Raw genomic sequence first — 20,252 nt, 5'->3', positions numbered from 1 at the left:
ATTAGCCATAGACTGCATATATTTACAGCTATATTTAAAATGCATGGAGATACTATGACAATAAATGGAATATAAACTCATTTTTAAATGTTACTGGTTTTAATAGTACACTGTTCTGACATTTTATTTTTCCTCTCTCAATAGAGATTAAAAATGTAATTACTGTCATATAAAGGTTCTATAATTTTTGACATACAAAAAGGGGTCCTTATTCTCAAAAAGTTCAGGGAACAACTCTTCTATTAAATGACACAGAAAACAAGTGTAGTTTTCTTATCTGTTCTTAACAGAGTGTTTCTTACCTTATTAGACACTGTCCAGAATTGGCGCTCTGATGTCATACCATGTAATTCAATTAAAATCTGTCGAATCCTCCAAGGATCCACTGACAATATTAGTTGGTGCTCCAACTGGCCAATATTGACACTAGCTGAAGCTAAGAAAGGAAACATTTCTATTTCAATAATAACTTAATTAAAATGTACACAGAAATTTATCTGAGAATGACAATTCGATAAAAGATGTATAAGTATACAATCTATAAGTTAAAAGTAGCTGTTATTTTAGGAAACAATCATTAAACATAATGTAAATTATTTATTAACCTTATCTTCATGGAGAAACCCAAATCATTTCCTAAATGAATGATTTTTTTGGAGGTACCGGGAGCCAGAGATTGAACCCAGGACCTTGTATGTGGGAAGCCAGCACTCAACCACTGAGCCATACTGGTGCTCCTTGAGTTGGTTTTTTAGTGTTTTCCTTGTTGTTTGCTTTTTTAGGAGGCACTGGGAACCCAACCTGGGATCTCCCATGTGGGAAGCAGGTACTCAAATGCTTGAGCCATATTCATTCCTCGAGTGAATTTAATAAATAAAGACAGTGGAAATATAAACAAAGGTAGGAATCAATAATTGGTTCATGGAAAGAACTATGCAGACTATATGGAAAGAGGTAACTTACATAAACAGCCTCTTACTTAACGTAACACATTATTAAAAGCATTAAACATTCGTATTTTTTAGGGTAGAAGAGGAGGCCTTTCTCAGAGAACCAACAAATGATCAGGAAAATCCCTAATTATACCTAGGCTTTCAGGTATAGTCTTCAATAATGCATTTTCAGGCCTCTATTATTCTTTTCCTTTACAACTAGAGTTAACCAGATTAAATTTAGTGAGAGTCAAAACAGCTAAAGTTTTGCTGTTAATCCAAATAAAATTTACTGTCTCTTCTACATTAAGTTTTGAAGCACATTTCTCTTATTAGAGAACAGCACTATATTGAGGGCAAAAATAGAAGAACATCATCAAACAGATAAGGCAAAAATGGTAATGTTGCCAAAGACGGATATGTAGTCACCAGACAGGATCAAAGTAATATAGGTTAAAAAGCATGAAAGTCTGTATTTGAGTTCATGGTTATCAATATGTTCAGTATGAAAGTTTAAACAAAAGTCAAACAAATAAAAGTTCTTGTACTTCCAATATTTTTTCAGTTCCAGATATCCTTAATCACTCCTCACCCCACTCCCCTATTTTCCTAAACTCTAAGAACATATTAACAGCAGAGCTAAACTCATCTGTTTTCCCAACTAAAATTTTTTTTATGTTATCTAGACCTAAATCTCTGTTAGACAGACTCAGCAAAGTCCCAGAACTTAACTGAGTATACACAAACATGAACACAGGTAAATTTCTATAAATTACTGATATAATGTATAAACTAGAATAAAGAGGCATTCTTAAATATAATTCCATGTTAACTTGAAGAGAGGGGCAAAATGTGCCAATGGTTTAGCTAGCAGACTAGAGATCTAACCTGGGATATCATAAAATGAAGTTACAGGTTTAATGCACAGATTTATTCTAGGGGATCTCTTCCTCATCTGATCAACAAGTAGCTTTCGTTCTTCATCTTTCAACAATGTAATGAAAAGTTCATGTGAAGAAATCATGAAAACATACTGCAGATCTTCCAACCCCAGACACACATTCCTAGATTGGTAAGAAATATTATAGAACAAAAAAATGTTTAGTTTAGTTTGGGAAAAACAACCATATCAATAAATTATTACTAAGTCATTAAAAAAATCTACCATCTCATAAATTGCATAAGACTTTGAAATAAATTAAAAATTTCCCCTCTGGTGCTTATTTAAAATTCTGACATGAATGCCACAGTACATAAGAGCAAAGTAACTTATATGATCCTAAAGTTACGTGTTGCTACACAGATGAGAACTTATTGTTCAGATCTGGTTGTCTAATACCAGTTACTGCCCAGTTTTATATATGCAGGACATATATGTAAAGACAAATAATAAAGGATAATTTCCATAGAATACTAAGTTCAAAGTTGGTAAAACAAGAAAGACACTTACTTTAGAAAAGCAGCCATGTTTCCTTTCAAAGACTCTGAAGCTTTTTCTAAATTAATTGATCTTGAGCATACCTAAGAATTTGAGTAATTTTTATTTCAATATTGCTCATTTAAAAATAGTACATTATAGTTTGAAAAGTTTAGCATTAAAAATAACCAAACTTTCCTTGTATTAAGACCAAAGAATATGAATCCATTATGGTGAGAGGGTGGAGAATATGATCTTTCAACAACTGCAAGTAAGAATATGTAATAAAAATAACCTATTTAGTACACTCTAGAGTTCTCCCAGAATTTAAGATGTTACCAAATTATATTAAGTGATCAACGTTAGTAATCAGTAGCTCCTGTCAGAAAAGTGAGAGGATTCATCTAGATGGCTGAAAAAAATGATTGATAATAGCTAATGAATGGTTAAGAAGATAACCAAGCTTCAAAAAATAAACACTTAAACTGGAGAATAAAACTTGTAATCAAGGTGTTAGTTATCTACAAATAATATCTCATAATATTATTCTGAGTTTATTCATTTAGGTTAGGATTCCTCCCCACATATTATTTATAAGGAGCCAAAATAAAAATATAATTAGTATAAAAGTCTGTAACCTCAAGATGTTATCAAATATTCTAAAATATGCTATTTACACACAAATTATAGAATAATCATACCATTATTATTCATAATAGGCCAAAATTAAAAGGGAAAAACCCAAATGTCCGTCAACTGATGAATGGGTAACACAAAATATGGTATATCCATACAATGGAATATTACTCAGCCACAAAAAAATAATGAAGCACTGATCACTATAATATGAAATTATGCTAAGTAAAAGAAGTCAGTCACAAAGGACCATATGTTGTATGACTCTGTTTATATGAAATGTCCAAAACAGGCAAATATAGTAACAAAAGCAGATTAATAATTGTCTAGGGCTGAGCATACCAGGGGAAAGGGGTGAATGATACTGGGTATGAGGTTTCTTTTCAGGGTGGTGAAATGTTCTAAAATTAATTGTGGTGACGGCTGCACAACTCTCTAAATATACTAACCATTAAAATGGGTAAACTGTACAGTATGTGAATTATATCTCAATAAAGCTGTCACACACAAAAAAGTAAAACAGTTTAAAAAAGTACTATGCCCAGAAACCACTTTCTGACTAACAGGCCAATGTATCTGTTTAAATCACATGAGAACATCACATGGTATGAAGTACTAACATTCTCATACTCTTACTCTATACATAAATTTCTATTAAGTTTGCTACCATATGTATCTATTATGGTAAATAATCATCAAATTTCCTTTCATAATAGATTATTTATTCACCTACAGAGAGAGAGTATTTATGTGCAATGGTGTTAACAACTTAAGGAATACATATTAAATTCTGACAAGCAAACAAAAAATGATATATCTGTATGCTAAGCAAAAATAAAAATGAACAAAAATAAATAGGTAATAAAGTCAAGTTTTCAAGTTTTAAATTATTTACAAAAGGAAGCATTCTAATGATAAAACCAACCAACCAGCAAAATATTCTCTCATTTTATCAATGACCTAGTCTATTGTTGAACTTTTACCTATGTTAGGTAATAGGGCACATATATAGAAAAGACAGGTTCCGCTCATGATGAGCTTATCACCTGAGATTAAAGAGTGGGGGGAAAAAAATCACAATTTAATTTTAATTAAAAAATTAAAGCAAGCTCAAAAAGGAACAGGAAAAAGAAGTGGAATTAGGGAGCTGGGATAGCTTTGCAAAAGGTGGCAACCAAGAGGAATATATTCTTTGATCATTCCTGGAAGCAGGAAAATACATTTCACCTCTCACCTCCCCACCTCCAAAAAAAAGCACACAGAAACAAGTAGGCTGGACTGAAAAGCAAGATCATAAGGTCCCTGAAAACCACACAAAATATTCTACAGACAAAGGAGAGCCAACAATATAAGCTTTATGTCCGTTTGAAATAGAAAATAAGACAAAGTTTTTAAACAGAACAAAATAAAATAAAATAAAATAAAACAGGTTGTGGGGATGAACTAGAAAGGAAGAAGAATAAAAGACCAGTTACAAAGTGATTTCATAAAACTACAGGAGAAATGACAACATGAATTAAAGAACAGTGACAGGGAATCATTAGGACTTGTGATCAAACTGAATGTGAGAATGAGAGAGAGAGAGATATGGTGGTTACTAGCTTCATACCTGGAAGGGTGACAGGTAACAGAAAAGAAGTATTTCTGATAGAAATACTTGTTGAAATACTTGAATTGAACTGAATATAAAAATACTTTACAACCCAGCAATTCTATTTCTAGATATATAACCTAGCAAGATGAGAAACGATGCTCACTTAAAGATAACAGAGAAAATCTAAAACAAATTTCAGTGTCTATTCATTGATAAGAAGATAGACAGTATATTTAATAATATGAATAATGTATTACAGTAACAAAAAAAAAAATCAACATATACCTATGCTGACCTAGAATGCAGGCTCCATGAATGGAAGAATTTTTGTTTTATTGTTATATTCTTGGTGCCTACAAGAGTTCCTGACACACAACAGCATTATATATTATGAATATATAAATACACAATAAAGGTACAAGAACACAGAAAGGAAGAATACCAATCGGCATTAGCATAGTAGATACCACTGTGCAGGAAATGGCAGGAAGGTTTTCTACAGTATCTAGAATACTTTGTTTCTTAATACACATAAAAAGATATGAAGCAAATATAGCAAAATGTTACTATTTGATCCGAATAGAGAGTATCATCATCTGCACCATTATCTAAACTTTTCTGTGGGTTTAGGTTAGGATTCCTCCCCACATATTCATAAGGAGACAAAATGAAAATATAATTAGTATATAATTATTATCTTTAAAAGTTATTTAAATTAAACAATAGTATATCTAAGCATATATATGGTGGTGTATTATTCAATCATGAAAAAAAATAAAGTATTGATACACATGACAACATGGATAAACCTTGAAAACATTATGCTAAGTTAAAGAACCGGACATAAAAGGTCATATATCGTAGATTCCATTTATATGAAAATCCAGAATAGGAAAATCCATAGAAATAGAAAGCAGACTGGTGGTTGCCAGGAGCTGGGGGTAGAGGGTACAGAAAGTAACTGCTTACTGCGTAACAGTTTCCTTTTGAGGTGATGAAATGTCTGGAACTAGATAGGAGGTAGCGGTTCCATAATACTGTGAATGTACCAAATGCCACTGAAGTGTTTGCTTTAAAAATGGTTAAATTATGTTATGTGAGTTTCACCTCACTAAAAAAAAGCTTATTTAATTAAAAAGAAAATGAAATAAGGAACCTTTCTATAGATGCTGTAAACATTAAAAAGATAATGAAAAATCGTAACACTAATAAATTTTAAAATGTGGATGAAGTGGACAAGTTCCTATAAAATAAGTTCTCAAAACTAATATAAGACCAAAGAAAAAAGCCCTATAATCAAAGACAAAATTCAATATCAAAAATCTTCTTACACCAAAGAATCTCCAGATGGCCTCACTGCTGAATTCTATCAAACACTGAAAGAGGCAATGAACCTACTTTTATACAAACGTTTCCAGAAAAGAGAAAAGAAGATATAAGACCTAATTTATTTATGAGGCACACATGACTTAAATACCAAAACAGGACAAGAAAAATACATATACATCAATCTTACACATCAATGTAAAAAATCTTAAAATATTAACAAACCAAATTCAGCTATATTCAAAAAGATCATCATCTAGCTCGGTTTATTCCAGATATGCAAAAGTAGTTTAACTCTTGAAAATCTGATTTACATACTTCACCACATTAACATCTTAATAGACATAAGAAAAGCATTTAATTAACTCTAAAACTCATCCATGATTTAATACAAACAAACAAACAAACAAAAACCTCCTACCAAAATAAGGATAGAAGGGAACTTTCTATCTGGTTAGGATATTCTACCAAAAAATCTACAAAAAAACATCATTCCTAATGGTGAAACAGTGTAAACTTTCCTTCTGAGACTTGGAATGAGATCCTATGCCTGCCCACAATTGCCACTTCTACTAAACACTGTACTGAATAGTCAACACAACAGAAACAAGTAAAATAAAAAGTAAACTAGAAAAGGAAATGCCAAAATTCATTCTTCACAGATGAAAACTGTGTAATTAGAAAAACAAATTAATTCACAGATAAATTAGAATTTTAAGAGTGGAGCAAAGTTGTTAGGTACAAAATCATTACACAAAGTTCAATTGTACCTCATACCAATGCATAAACTATTTAAGTCCATAGGAAAAATCTTAAAAAAGTCTATGGGGAAAGGAATAGATGTGGCTCTAGTAGTTGAGTGCCCACCTCCCACATGGGAGGTCCAGGTTCGGATCCTGGTGCCTCCTGAAAAAAACAAAAACAAACAAGCAGCAAAAGAAATGATAAAAACCAACTCAGGGAAACCGCTGTGACTCAGTGGCTGACCGTTGACTTCCCATTGTACATGGTCCTGGGTTCAATCCCTAGCCCCTGCTACCCTAAAAAAAAAGTCTATGGAAAAAAGTATAAAACTCTGAAGGACATTAAAGAATGCCTAAATTAATCACAAACCATACCACTTCATGGATTATAACATCAATATTGTAAAGATATAAATTCTTCCCAAATTGGTTTTTAAATTTAATGCAATTCCCAACAAAATACCAACAGGTTTGTTTGTGGAACTTGACAATCTGAGTCTAATATTTATATGGAAAAACCAAAGAACAACAATAATCAAGACAACAATGAAAAACAAAGCAGGATGTCCTGCTCTTGATATCAAAATACACTGATCTGGGAGTAGATGTGGTTCAAACAATTGAGCTCCTGCCTACCACATGGGAGGTCCCAGATTTGGTTCCCAGTGCATCCTAAAACAGACGAGCAAGACAACGAACTGACATGATGGGTGCAGTGAGCTGACGCAACAAGAGATACAAGGAAGAAAACATAATGAGAGATACAACAAAGCAGGGATCAGAGATGGCTCAAGCCATTAGGACCTCCCTTCCTCATGGGGGAATCCAGGTTCAGTTTCTGATGCCTTCTAAAAGGAAGACCAACAGACAGTGAGCACAAACAAGGGAGTGGGGAGGAATTAATAAATAAAATAATTATTTAAAAAAAGACAATCCAGTAGAAAAACAAGGCATAACACTTGGAACAGTTACCTCCAAAGACAAAATTCATTGGAGCAAAAAACAAATGAACTGTTGTTAAAGTCACTGCATTAAGGGAAATGTAAATTAAAACTGGATTGAATGTTAGTGGGTACAGCTCAGTGGTCTGAGTGTCTGCTTCCCATCACAAGGTCCTGGGTTCAATCCCCAGTCCCAGTAGTTCCTAAAAAACGACAACAACAAACAAACGAACAACTGGATTGAGATCCTTTATACAAACCACCTGACAAGCAAATCTGACAACACGAAGTGTCGGTAAGGATGTTGACCAGTGAGAACTCTCATGTATCCTCGTGGGAATATAAATTGGTACAACCACTTTGATATCATCTAGAAATGTTGCAGACACACTTTACGTAGATATATACCACAGACAAACTGGTATGTACATGTGCACAATGATACATGTACAAATGCATAGTTACTAAATTGTAAACAATCCAAATGTCCATTGTCATAAGAATAGACAAATAAATTGTGGCATGGTCATATAAGGTTATAACACTTCACAGCAATGAAAAAAAAAACAAAAAACACAACCATTCATACAGTAACTTAAATAAATCTCAAATCTAATGCTGAGTGAAAGAAGACAAAGAATATACTATACACAAAGTTCAAAAAAAGAGAGTAAAGACTCTTCAGGAGGTATATAAAAGTAATACAATTATAAGAAGAGCAAAAAATTATCACAAAAGTCAGGGCAGTGGTTTCCTCGAGGGGAAGCAGAAGAAGGTTTGGTAAAGAGTATAAGAGCAGCTTCTTGAGTGCTGACAATGTTGTATTTTGTAAATCTGTGGTGAATTTTGTGCTTCACGTACTTCTCTTAATGGCTCTTACATTTCCCAATTTAAAGAATGCTAAAGAAAGAGGTAGAAAGATTAAGTAGAAATAGATTCTAGAGCTCACATGAGAGGCTAGAGATATGGTTTGGAATTTTTACTAAACAGGTCATTAAGGAAGCTCTATACGAGAATAAAAAATGACATAAGTGAGCCAAGGAAAGAATTTGTAAACAAAAATACTAAAGGGAAAGCAGAAAAGAGGTCAATGAAAGATAATGAAAAATCCAATAAAAGAGGTAGAGGAAACATGGAGAAGAACCAGTACAGAGCTAACTAGAATACAAAGCCAAAGAGAGTAGTCCGCCAGTGTCAACTCTCAGCCATAGACAGGTAAATCAGATGAAACCTGAAAAGTGGGTGCTGGATTTGGCAAATAAGAGATCATTAGTAAGCTTAAAGTAAAATTACAAATCAAAAGAGGGAAAAATGTCTTACCTCAAGAAGAAAGTCTATTTTCTCTTTATTAGGTCTAAGAAATAGCTGGTTAAATTGAACATTAATTGTTCTACCTTCCAATATATCTCGGACTGTGTTACAGGCACAGATTTTAAAACAGATTTCATCTAGAGCTTCATTTCTGTAGAATACAAAAGTAGATCCACTAATATTATTTTTACTAAAAAAGAAAGGTATATATTACAAAAATAAATTCATAAGAAGGAGTCATTTATTCTTGAGAGGCAAGATTTTAAGATATTCAAGCACACTAGTATATCCCATGTACCAAGTCAAGGGAGGAAAAAAAACAAGAACAGAATGGTTTTAAATTTATTAAGGGACCATCTGATTACAGATTAGGCAGCAGAATAATATTCTGCTATGTATAAATTTTTTTTTTTTCAAGAGCTTTAAAAATGAATTAGATGACCATTAAGAAGCTCCTCTGGTTCTGTTAGTTTCCCTTATATTAATGAAAATGAAAGTACTATTAAGACTGGTAGGTAGTTTAGAGGTGTGTTCTTGCTAACTCAGAAATGCCCTCACTCTTTTTATTCAAAACTCGAAAAGTAATTTTTCAATTGACTTACTTACCCCAACTGAGCCTTCTGAAAGAGTTCTCTTTGCACTGATTGCCGGAACTGGACAGGTAAACTAAAGGTTAAGTTATCTTCAGTGAAAATCTTTATTACCTCCTAGAACACATATATAACATTGCATTCATTTTTAAAAAATCACAGCAAAGTTTCCTTACTTTAAAAACATCTTTCTACTATGAAAAAATATAAGTTGAAGAAAATCATAGAAACATCTTACTGGATGGGGAAGTGGATGTGGCTCAACTGATAGAGCATCTGCCTACCATACAGGAGGTCCAGGGTTTGAACCCAGGGCCTCCTGGCCCATGTGGTGAGCTGGCCCAAGCACAGTGCTGCCTCATGCAAGGAGTGCCATGCCACACAGGGGTGTCCCCTGCGTAGGGGGGTATATCCTGCAAGGAGAGCTTCCCCATGTGAGAACAGCGCAGGCTGCCTGCCCAGGAGTGGCACTGCACACAAAGAGAGCTGACCCAGCAAGATAAAGCAACAAAAAGAGACACAGATTAGCAGTGCTGCTGAGAATGCAAGCGGACACAGAAGAACACACAGCAAATGGACACAATGGAGCAGACAATGGGGGGAGGGGGGAATGAGAGAAAAACATCTTTAAAAAAAAAAAGAAATGTCTTACTGGAAAATCTTGCCCTTCTCAAGTTTTTAAACTAGGTTAAGGGTAAAAATAGCTTATTATTATTATTTTTTAAATTGAAGGTCATGGATCCAAAAGGAGAGATGAGGGGAGAATCAATCAGGAAGGGGCTCCTCAACTATTTTACTAGAGAGAAATTCAAAATATTTTTCTCATTCACTTTAAACACATAACAAACTTTTTAAAATACAAAAGCAATTAATTAAAAATAATTCATCTGGAAAAAATAATGCTAAAAAATGATTCTAATAAAGTAAAATGGCTTAAAATAATTATTTAGCGGATTACTCATATTATTACATTCAAATGCTCACATTATATACAGACTATTTCTCAGCTCTTTCTCAAGGAATGGAAGAGGAGAGAGAGAAGGGGTGATTATGTAGGGAGATGAGGAAGAGAATTCCTGGGAGCAGTTAATCACAAAAGTACTCACAAATGTGGTTTCAAAAAAACAAAGCAATGACTATTTTACCTCAGGAGCAAAACATGAGCAATGCGGCACTACATAGGGGAAAAACAGCAATTTCCCAAGTGTGAAAAGACATATTTGTTACAGCTGTTCAACTACTGCTTCACAAAACTTTATACAGTTCATACAGAGACTCTAATTCAAATAAAAGGCTAAAGATGCTTTCTAACATACATACTCCTGTTTATATAACTACACTAAAAATATCACACTTGCAACAAAATTGCTATTTCTCCCTTCCTAGGGACCCATTACACTATTTTCTGATTTATACATGCTGGCAATTCATAACATTCAGGGTAACACATGCCTATGTAGGGAGAACATTCTAAGGTCTTGTTTACACAGGTTTTATCACTCCAGTGAGCTTCTTAAAGAATCTGTATCTTACCATAACTGATCCCAACCCACCATAAACCCCTCCTAGGGAGATATAAATTAAAGAACACTAGTCTCTGGTAAATTTCACCTGTATTCCTAATATATGTTCAGGAAAGTTTAATTGTTTTCCCTAGGGAAAAGCAGAGTTTGAAAAGAGGGGTGGTGGGGTAGGAGAGAAAGGGAAGAGCTACCCTCTGTTTTCATCTATTTTTTGTGAAGAAAATACTAAACTCTAGACAAGAAAAGTGAGATATAAAGGTGAGCTGAAAACCTATTTGAAAATACAAAACTAAAAGTATATTTCAGTTTTGTCATTTCAAGACTCCTGATTTGAATTAAACAGCACAATAATACTGTTCACTCTCTAGAAAGAAGGCTTTCCAATAAAGATTTCAAAAGCATGCACTCTTAATTCCCAAAGATTTTTCATTATAAAACTAAACTTATATACTCAAGGCAGAGGTAGGACAGGGAGAAAAGGGATCTCAACAAGCTAATTTAAACTCTTTAAGCGATTAAAACTGAGATGATGGCTAGGCTCAGGGGCAAGACCAGCCAGACCTACCAAAACTGCTATGCTTTCTCCTTCGGTCTTACCATACTCAGAGGCTACAGCCACACTTTCAAGACAGACAGAGTATTTCAGGCTCTATAAAACTAAAAGTTGTCGATCTGTAACTTTAAAAGTTAAAAGTTTTACTTACAGTTTCTTAAGAGTTTATTTAAAATGGACAAACTCCATGCTTTCTTTTAAGAAAGGATAGTAATGGGAAGCAGATGTGGCTCAACAGATAGCACATCCGCTTACCATACAGAATGTCCAAGGGTTCGATACCCAGGGCCTCCTGGCTCGTGTGATGAGCTGGCCCACGTGCAGTGCTGCTGCGTGAAAGGAGTGCTGGCCCACGCAGGGATGTCCCTGCATAAGGGTGACCCCCATGCAAGGAGTGGCCCCTGAGCATGGAGTGCTGCCCTGTGTGAAACCACAGCCCACCCAGGAGTGGTGCCACACACACTGAGAGCTGACGAAGCAAGATGACACAACAAAAAGAGACACAGATCCCCAGTGCTGCCTGACGACAATACAAGTAGACACAGAAGAACACATACCAAAAGGACAGAGAGAGCAGAGAGCAGACAATGTGGGAGGAGGAGGGGAAGAAATAAATCTTAAAAAAAAAAGGATAGTAAATAATAATGAACTAACACCTGTACTGTGTTTTCCCTTAGAGTTTATAAAACTACAACTTCTCACTTAATTCTCATAAGAATCTTATGAAATGGGATAATTATTACTGCTATTTTATAGTCAGTTTGCCAGTTTAAATGACTTGCCCTAAATCACACAACTCATTGTGCCAGGATTTGAACGCAGCTCTTACTGGCTCTCAAAACTTTACAGCTACATCACTGCATCCCCATCATACATCTTACCTTATAGTTGCAAGCTCTCAAACAAATATGGACTTGACTATATGGAGTCAATTGTTGAGATGAACTATCAGAAGAAGGTACAAGAACATCACATGCTTGACAATAGCCAGCTAACCGCTTCTCATCTATGGTACAATGAAGAGATAATGAACCTATCTGTAAAGTAAGAGGGTATACAACATTATCCATTAATGTAATATAAACAATAGTCTAGCATCCACTTAGTGTATTTTAACAGTACAGTAGAACGCTAATGATTAAGTCAGGGCTGGAGGAACCACAAAACACCAAAAAGGTTAATGGTTTAGAGGAGGGATTAGCAAACTACAGCTTGCAGGACAAATCCAGCCTGTGGCCTGTTTTTGGACAGCCCTTGAGCTAAGAACAATTTTTACATTTTTGAAAGGTTATAAAAGAAAAAAATAGTGTATGTGACAAGAGACCACATGTGGCCCAACAAAGCCTAAAATACTTACTGTCTGATCCTTTATAGGAAAAGTTTGCTAACCCCTGGTTTAGTTTTCAGGCCATCATAAAAAAGATAGGCACCATTACCACTTCAAGTAGATATGACAATTAATACAATAATTAAGAAGTGAACACTGTTTAAAAATAAGTTTAAATTTCAAAACATATATATAAGTAGTCAGAGACTTAAGGGGGCAGACTTAAAGGAGTAGAGGGAGAGAAGCAGCAAAGAAATGCTTCTACCAAAGATTCTTTTAAAAGACATTTGAGAAAATAATGAGTTTTAAATTACTATAACTGAATTGCCATAAAATTAGAAATCTGAAAAGGTCCCTGGGCATAGTAAAATGGGGGTTCCCAAAGAGTCTAGAATAGATCTAAGTTAAATCTTAGGTAATTTAATTAATTTCTCTGGTGAAGAAAGATTGAAATGGGAATTTAACTGGGCATTAGGGTGTACAAAAACCAAAGTATATACTTTAAAATTCAGCAGTCTGAAGAAAATAAAACAAAAAACACAACAAAAAAATTCAGTAGTCTGAATCATACAAAGGAAAATGCAAATAATATATAAAGTTTACCCTTACCAGAAATACAAATTTATAAAAGATACTAATTTTCACCCACCAAATTAGCAACATTTATTTCTGTTTGTTTTTTACACTAATTACTGACTGGAGGACTCTGAGAAGAATATACCTGGAAAGCAATTTTGGTTTTATGTATTATAGTCTTTAAAAACATTAACACCAAAACAAAATAAAACAAAAAAACAAGGGACTTAGATCTTCTGGCTGTTCATAAGCTGAATGAGCCCTGAATCTCAGCAGAGTTGCAGCCAACATCTACTTTCCAGTCTATCAGATTCACCCAGGACAACTAACAAAAGGATGAGGATGGGCAACGCCCATCCCAAAAAAGAGAGTACCTACAACTGGGAGCAAGACAGTTCCATCTATATGCACCATATGTTCTAAGTCCCCTCTGAATCATAAACATACTGGGCATCATCATCACTAAATCCTCAAGATTGACGAATAAACAAACATAAGGGAAGAACGCAACTATGGACTAAAGTAGACTTATTATCCTAGTAATGGAAGAACCTGTAACCCTGACATAAAGGTAATGATCACCAGAAGTTCTGAGGGGGAAAGGGAAGAATAGGGGCAATGTGGTCCGTTTTTGGGACACTGTTCTCCATGACAAGGATACAGGATACTAAATGTTTTATCAAAACCTATAAAATTATATGGCAAAAAGAGTAAACCGTGGGGAGCTGATGTGACTTAAGTGGCTGAGCACCAGCTTGCCACATATAAGGTCCACGGTTCAATCTCTGGGCTCAGTACCTCAGGAAAAAAAAAAAAAATAGTACACCATAATGTAAAGTAAAGACCATGGTTAGTAACAATACTTCAATATGTGTTCATCAATTGTAACAAATGTACCACACTAATCAAAGATGCTATTCATGGGGAAAAGTATGGGAGGGACTGGGGGGTAGGGCATTTGGCAAATCCCCTATATTTTTTATGTAACTTTTATGTAATCTAAAGCTTCTTTAAAAATTAAAACAAAATTAATACCCATTGACATGGTAAATCTATTTGTAGGAACCTAACTTGAAAAGTATCTAAAATCCAGACTAAAGTTTTTGCTTGGAGATACAGATAATGCAGTTTTATAATAAAAACCTAAAATGGTATATGTTTACACTATTAGGGTACAGAGTGAACCCTAGGTTAAACCAGGGACTATAGTTGATAGTATAATTATAAAAACACAGTTTTATCAATTGTAACAAATCTTCTACACCAATGCAAGGTGTTAATAATAGGGTGGCATATGGGAAGCCTGTATTTTATGCATGATTATTCTGTAAATCCACAACTTCTTTAATTAAAAAAACAACAACAACAAAACCCTGAAACAACCTAAATATCTGAACATTGGGGAAATGAAGTCACCGTATATCCATACAATGAGATATATTTTTTATGTTTATTCAAAGACCTAAGATACAAAACAGTATACATATTAAGAGTTTAACTATATAAAACAAACAGAAAGAAAAAAAAATGAGAAGAAAATGAGCTAAAATACCAGAAGAGGTTGCTATTTCCAGGTAGTAGTAATATACTTGTTGTTTTTCAAGCCAGTGTTTAATACTTTTTTGAACTTACCAAATTTCATAAATGCTTTTTTTTTTGTCATTAAAGAAAGTAAAAATTTTAAGTAACTGAATATTACAAGCATGTTATGCCTTTATTTACCTCTGAAATTAATTCTTTGGTTCTAAAAAACTTTTCTCTGGCATTTTCATAGACAGCTAAATTTGTAGAGCCTTGTTGGAAGTAGACTGCACCCAAATCATAACACACCTGAAAGATAATGAATAACAATTTTGCTTAGTAAATTTTCATGCCTTTAAAAGAGCTGACAGAACTCAAAATTATCTTTATCCCAGCAAAACATGGGCGGGGGGGGCATGTATGTGTGTGTAAGGAAAAAATATTTCAATGAGCAGTGACATAAAGTTCTTAGTTGCAAGTAACAGAAAACTGATTGATTTAAACAGAAAATAAATTTACTAACAAGATTTCATGTAGTCTACAATTATTGGGAAGTCTTAGAAAACAAAAAGGGCATGGGAGGCAAGTAGCCAGGATTCTCATTAAAACCAGTCTAATGAAGATAATGATAGAGCCAAACTGAACACCAGACTTCACAGCTTGTATCACTGCTGCCACCAGTATTAGACACTGGAAGCAGCAGCGATACTTTTCCTAGCGCTGCCTCTGAAACTAGATTTTACTGTCACTGCTGTTGCTACCTACCACCAAAATGGATTCTCTTTCCTCCCCACCTCAACTTGGTAAGCTCCTGATTCACAGTCTGAACTAAGTGTATCTGCTGTCAAACTTAGGTGATATGCGGGTCCTCAAGTAGGATTAGACTTGAGAAAGCTAGTATTTAGTTTTCAATTTCTACTATAGGAACCAAGTCTCAGAAGGTAGAGAATTCTAACAGAGAAGAAAACGTAATAGATATAAGGAAGCCTACCTAAAAAGGAAGGGAGGGCAAATGTCTACCATTACAAGACTGGCTACAGTAAAATATTGAGAAATTTCAATTAATGGCTATAAAATGACAGTACTTTAGCAACTGTCTTTTTGTAACAGTGGAATCTGTATATTCTTCAAAAAGCTTTCCTACATTGGTACCTAGATTCACCAAATGTCAACTCAAAGACAACTCAGATTATTTAATTCAACTCAGTCATGAGTCAACTCAGTCATGTATTAGAATGCTAAGGCCCGGATAACGACGCATCTGTATAAAAGTATATAATCAAAGTAGTAGCAGAGCCTAGGCTTGAACCAAATCTCTAGACTATATTAGGATATATGCAATTTATTGTACACATGGCTGACATATCAGTCTTCTTGATCTGACTTTCTTAAAAGGTCTTCCATTATTCCCCAAAACAGGATAAAGTTCAAACTCCTCACCTTGATCTGCAAGGACCTCACATCTGGCATTACTTCTATCTCCAAACTTCTCTACTCTCCATTATTTTCATCACATCAGTCTTCTCAATTCCCCACATGAGATCCCAGAAATGAGCTTCATTCCACAACCACATCTCCATTTACACCAACCCACCCTTAGCCAACAGATAGCTATTTCTCCTAACTCCTAAGGTGTCTGTGTCCACATTATGGAACTACTCTGTACTGATAAGAGTAACATTATAGATAACGTTCTGTCCTGAAAAATTAAAAATCAAAATTAGTCACAGTCCCCGTGTGTTGGGCCCGAGGGTCTGTTGGTGACCCTCAGGCCCAGCCCTCCCTCCTTTCATCTCTCCTCCCTTCCTACTGACCTCACCTAGGATCATTTGTTCTTCCACAGAGAGTGGAGTTGGCTCTTGACCAAGCTGGAAAGTGGTGGGAAGTTTGGGCTGAGCGGAGCACCTCTTTCAGTGCCCCGGTGATCTAGGCTCCATGTTGAGGGCCTGCCTGTCTTGTGAGCGCCCCTTTCTCCGAAAGGAGTCAGGTCCCAACTCCCCTTGCTGGGGTCTCTGCCTCAATGACTGTAGGGTACCATGCCTTCCTCCCCAGTAATACTGGTACCAACTCACTGGAGCCAGCTTTGCTCTAAAGAGTAGGGTATGGAATTGTGTGCACAGTATGCTACTTCTTGGCTCTAAAGAGGGAGGAAAAAAAAAAAGAGTATCTATTCACATTTGTTTGTATTTGCATAAAGAATATTAGAAGGGTAGATAAGAAAAATGGTATTTTGTGGAAATTGTGGGGAAGACAGGCAGGGGTGGGCATGGGACATCTGTGCTTATCTTTTTATATTGTTTTGGTTTTTTTATTTGATTTTTAAACCATGTGAATATATCACCTGTTCAAGAAAATAAAACTAAAGAAAGAAAGAAAAAAAAGATTAATTACCCTCAGCCTCTAGAACAATGCTTTGAACTATTGGTCTCTAGTAAATGTATGTCTGATTTTCTACAGCACTCCTCCCTTTTGGGGGAAAGGGAGGCTAAAGAAGTAACTATATATAACATAGTTCTCCTTTCCAGGCAAAGTAAGTATACAAAGGCATCAAAACATATTTTCAAGTTTTATTATAATAACTGATTAGTCATTAAAAGAAGTATAAATTCTGTAATTAAGAGATTGTCAAGAATACTAAAACTAAAGAAATTTTTAAAAATTTAAAAAATTAAAAAAAAAACAGAAAATAGAACAATGGAAAAAAAAAGAGGTTAACAAAATAAAACAAAACAAAAACCTAGTAATGAAGCTTTCCCCCCCACTAAAACCAACAGTTAGATAAATTCTAGTAAATAAAGAATCTACCTTAAATACTAACACTTCAGAAAATGAATATAACCACTAATTTGCTATTTGAAAACAGGAATTATGAATGAACTCAATTATGTAGTTTAAGGAACATTTGATAAAATTTACGTACCATGTCTAGGTGTTTTTTAGGAGTTGTGCCTTTTTTTTTTTTTCCAGGTTATATCACCCACCACATTGTGAGAAGTATAACTAATAATTTTTAAACAGACTTTCAAAGATTATGAGATAGTAATAGTACAGAAACTCTTCCATATCCAAGTTTCATCCATGACTTAAAGAGGTTGCTAAGTGTCAAAACCTCATTACTCCTACTCCTAATGTAACCTCTAACACATGAGTTAAAAAAAAAAAATTATTACATTCAGCTCTGAAATCACCAAATCTAAAAAGGCAACTTCCCAACACTTTGTCATAGCTACTTCTGTCCATATCAGGAATAGGAAACTGATTAAAGAAGTCACAGCAACTCACACAACTAGGGAGAAAATATAGTTTAAAAAGCTCTATTCTAGTGGCCCTCTTTAGACAATCATCAAATATTTTAAAATTTCTATTATACTCAAGAATCTGTGATAGAAAGTGAAGAAGATGCAAAAGATATTTAAAAAAAAAAAAAGGCCTCAAAGAGTTTACAATCTACCAGATAAAAAGACATGAACATATAAAATAATATCTAACAGGGAAACAGATGTGGCTCAAGTGATAAGGCCTCCCCCTACCATGAGAGGACCAGGGTTCAATCCCTGGGGCCTCCTGGTGAAAAAGAAGAGAAAGTGTGCCTGCGTGGTGAGCTGCATGCCCACGAGGTGAGCCAAGTGGTCCCATGAGTGCCCACGTGGCAAGCTGAGCACCCAAGTGAGTGCCCATGTAGTAATAAGCTAGAGCCCGCGCAAGTGAGTCACGCAGCATGATGATGATGCGACAAAAAAAGAGAGACGAAGGGGAGAGTCAAGGTAAAGCACAGCAGAGACCAGGAACTGAGGTGGCACGATTGACAAGGAACCTCTCTTCACATCAGAGGCTCCCAGGATCGAATCCCAGTGAACCCTAGAGGAGAATGACGAGACAAGACAAAAAGAGAAAGAGATATAGAATATCACACAGCAAATGGACACAGGCAGCAAAAACAGCAAAGGAGGGGGAGAAAATAAATAATTAAAAAAATATCCAACAAAAACATCAACTGAAAGCTGTCAAAGGAACTGGGGCCCAGAATGACAGAAAGTAGACACCCTTAAGATCCATGAGACACCAGACATTTTCTCTAGGGCCTTAGATTTTTCCAAGTCTAGTTATATATGTACATTCAGGTCTGACTAGATTTCTAATTATATAAATGAACTGCAAATCAGCTGTACATTTACTGCCTTCTCAGAATTTAAATTCAGTCTCTTTAATACAAGTGGGATACCACTTCTGAGAGAAGAGGTCAAACGAAATTTTCCTTCCATTTCCTTTAGAAAATTTCAAGTGAAACTTTACAAAATTTATGAATTAAATACAATGCAAAATTTTAAAAAGCATCTTAAAATCAGAGACAAAGACAGAAACAAATTTTTATTAAAATACCAAGATGATCTCATATAAGATTTTTCATAAAATTGCCATGCATTGATTAAATCCTGAAATAAATACCTGGCACTGCATTTCCTCAGTTTTGATTTTCAATCCAGCAGTAGAACTCTCAGTTTCTCCATTTACCATGCCTGGTTCCATGGCCAATAAATCTAGAGTTCTCATCGTGTGGACATAAAGATCCTTGTTTAATTTAAGGGCTGCCTCTAATACCAAAATAGAATCAGCAGCTTGTTCTTTTAGCTACAAAAATTTGATAAGTTATTAAAATACAAAGAAAGCATAATCAAGAACTATTTACACAATACTTAATAGCTTTATATAGACTGAGCTAGTAATATTAAAAATGCTTTTAAAAGAGGTCAGTTAAATTTATTGTAATAAAGTTATCTTAAATGAAAAACAATAAGTTACTATTGTGAAATTTTAAAATACAAATAGAAAAATATAGTATTTTTTCCTACAGAAAAGTTTGCAAATAAAGGAAAATGCTTTAGAGATTTGTACTGTTCCATTTGTATGCTTAAATATGCCAACCATTCTACTAGGCACTAGATAACAAAAATAAAATGATGCAGGCTTTTTGCTTCCACATTCAAAATACTATAGACTCTTTCTTATCTTCCCTCTGCCTTCCCCACTGGCCTCTGCCACCCCTAAACTTGATATAGTATCTCTGCCACATTGTAAGTGTCAAAGAATGAAAGAGGTTTTTTTTTTTATTACAGAAACTCCATTTCTACTTTTATATTAACCTTGTCAATTAAATTATTTTACAATATAATACATGTTTATTGTACAATGTTGGGAAAATTTTTAAAAAGACATCACTTTCTATAGCCTGCTATAAGTACTGTGACATATCAAACAATAAAA

General features: G+C 34.6%; 1 protein-coding gene across 1 annotated transcript in view; it reads right to left on the bottom strand.

Annotated features, from left to right (window-relative positions):
• The window catches only part of INTS8 (integrator complex subunit 8), a 79,913-nt gene that overhangs the window by 53,845 nt on the left and 5,816 nt on the right, over positions 1-20,252 (bottom strand). The window contains exons 6-13 of the mRNA XM_004474699.4: positions 19,437-19,619; positions 15,192-15,299; positions 12,448-12,603; positions 9,507-9,607; positions 8,910-9,051; positions 2,383-2,453; positions 1,821-1,996; positions 303-436 (exon numbers count right to left, since the gene is read on the bottom strand). Of these exons, the coding sequence (XP_004474756.2) occupies positions 303-436; positions 1,821-1,996; positions 2,383-2,453; positions 8,910-9,051; positions 9,507-9,607; positions 12,448-12,603; positions 15,192-15,299; positions 19,437-19,619 (1,071 nt within the window). The remainder of the gene's footprint in view (positions 1-302; positions 437-1,820; positions 1,997-2,382; positions 2,454-8,909; positions 9,052-9,506; positions 9,608-12,447; positions 12,604-15,191; positions 15,300-19,436; positions 19,620-20,252) is intronic.

Source organism: Dasypus novemcinctus, chromosome 14 (genome assembly GCF_030445035.2).
Source record: "Dasypus novemcinctus isolate mDasNov1 chromosome 14, mDasNov1.1.hap2, whole genome shotgun sequence".
In the NCBI taxonomy this organism is placed as follows: Eukaryota; Metazoa; Chordata; class Mammalia; order Cingulata; family Dasypodidae; genus Dasypus; species Dasypus novemcinctus.
This window is presented reverse-complemented; position numbering and strand designations above follow the sequence as displayed.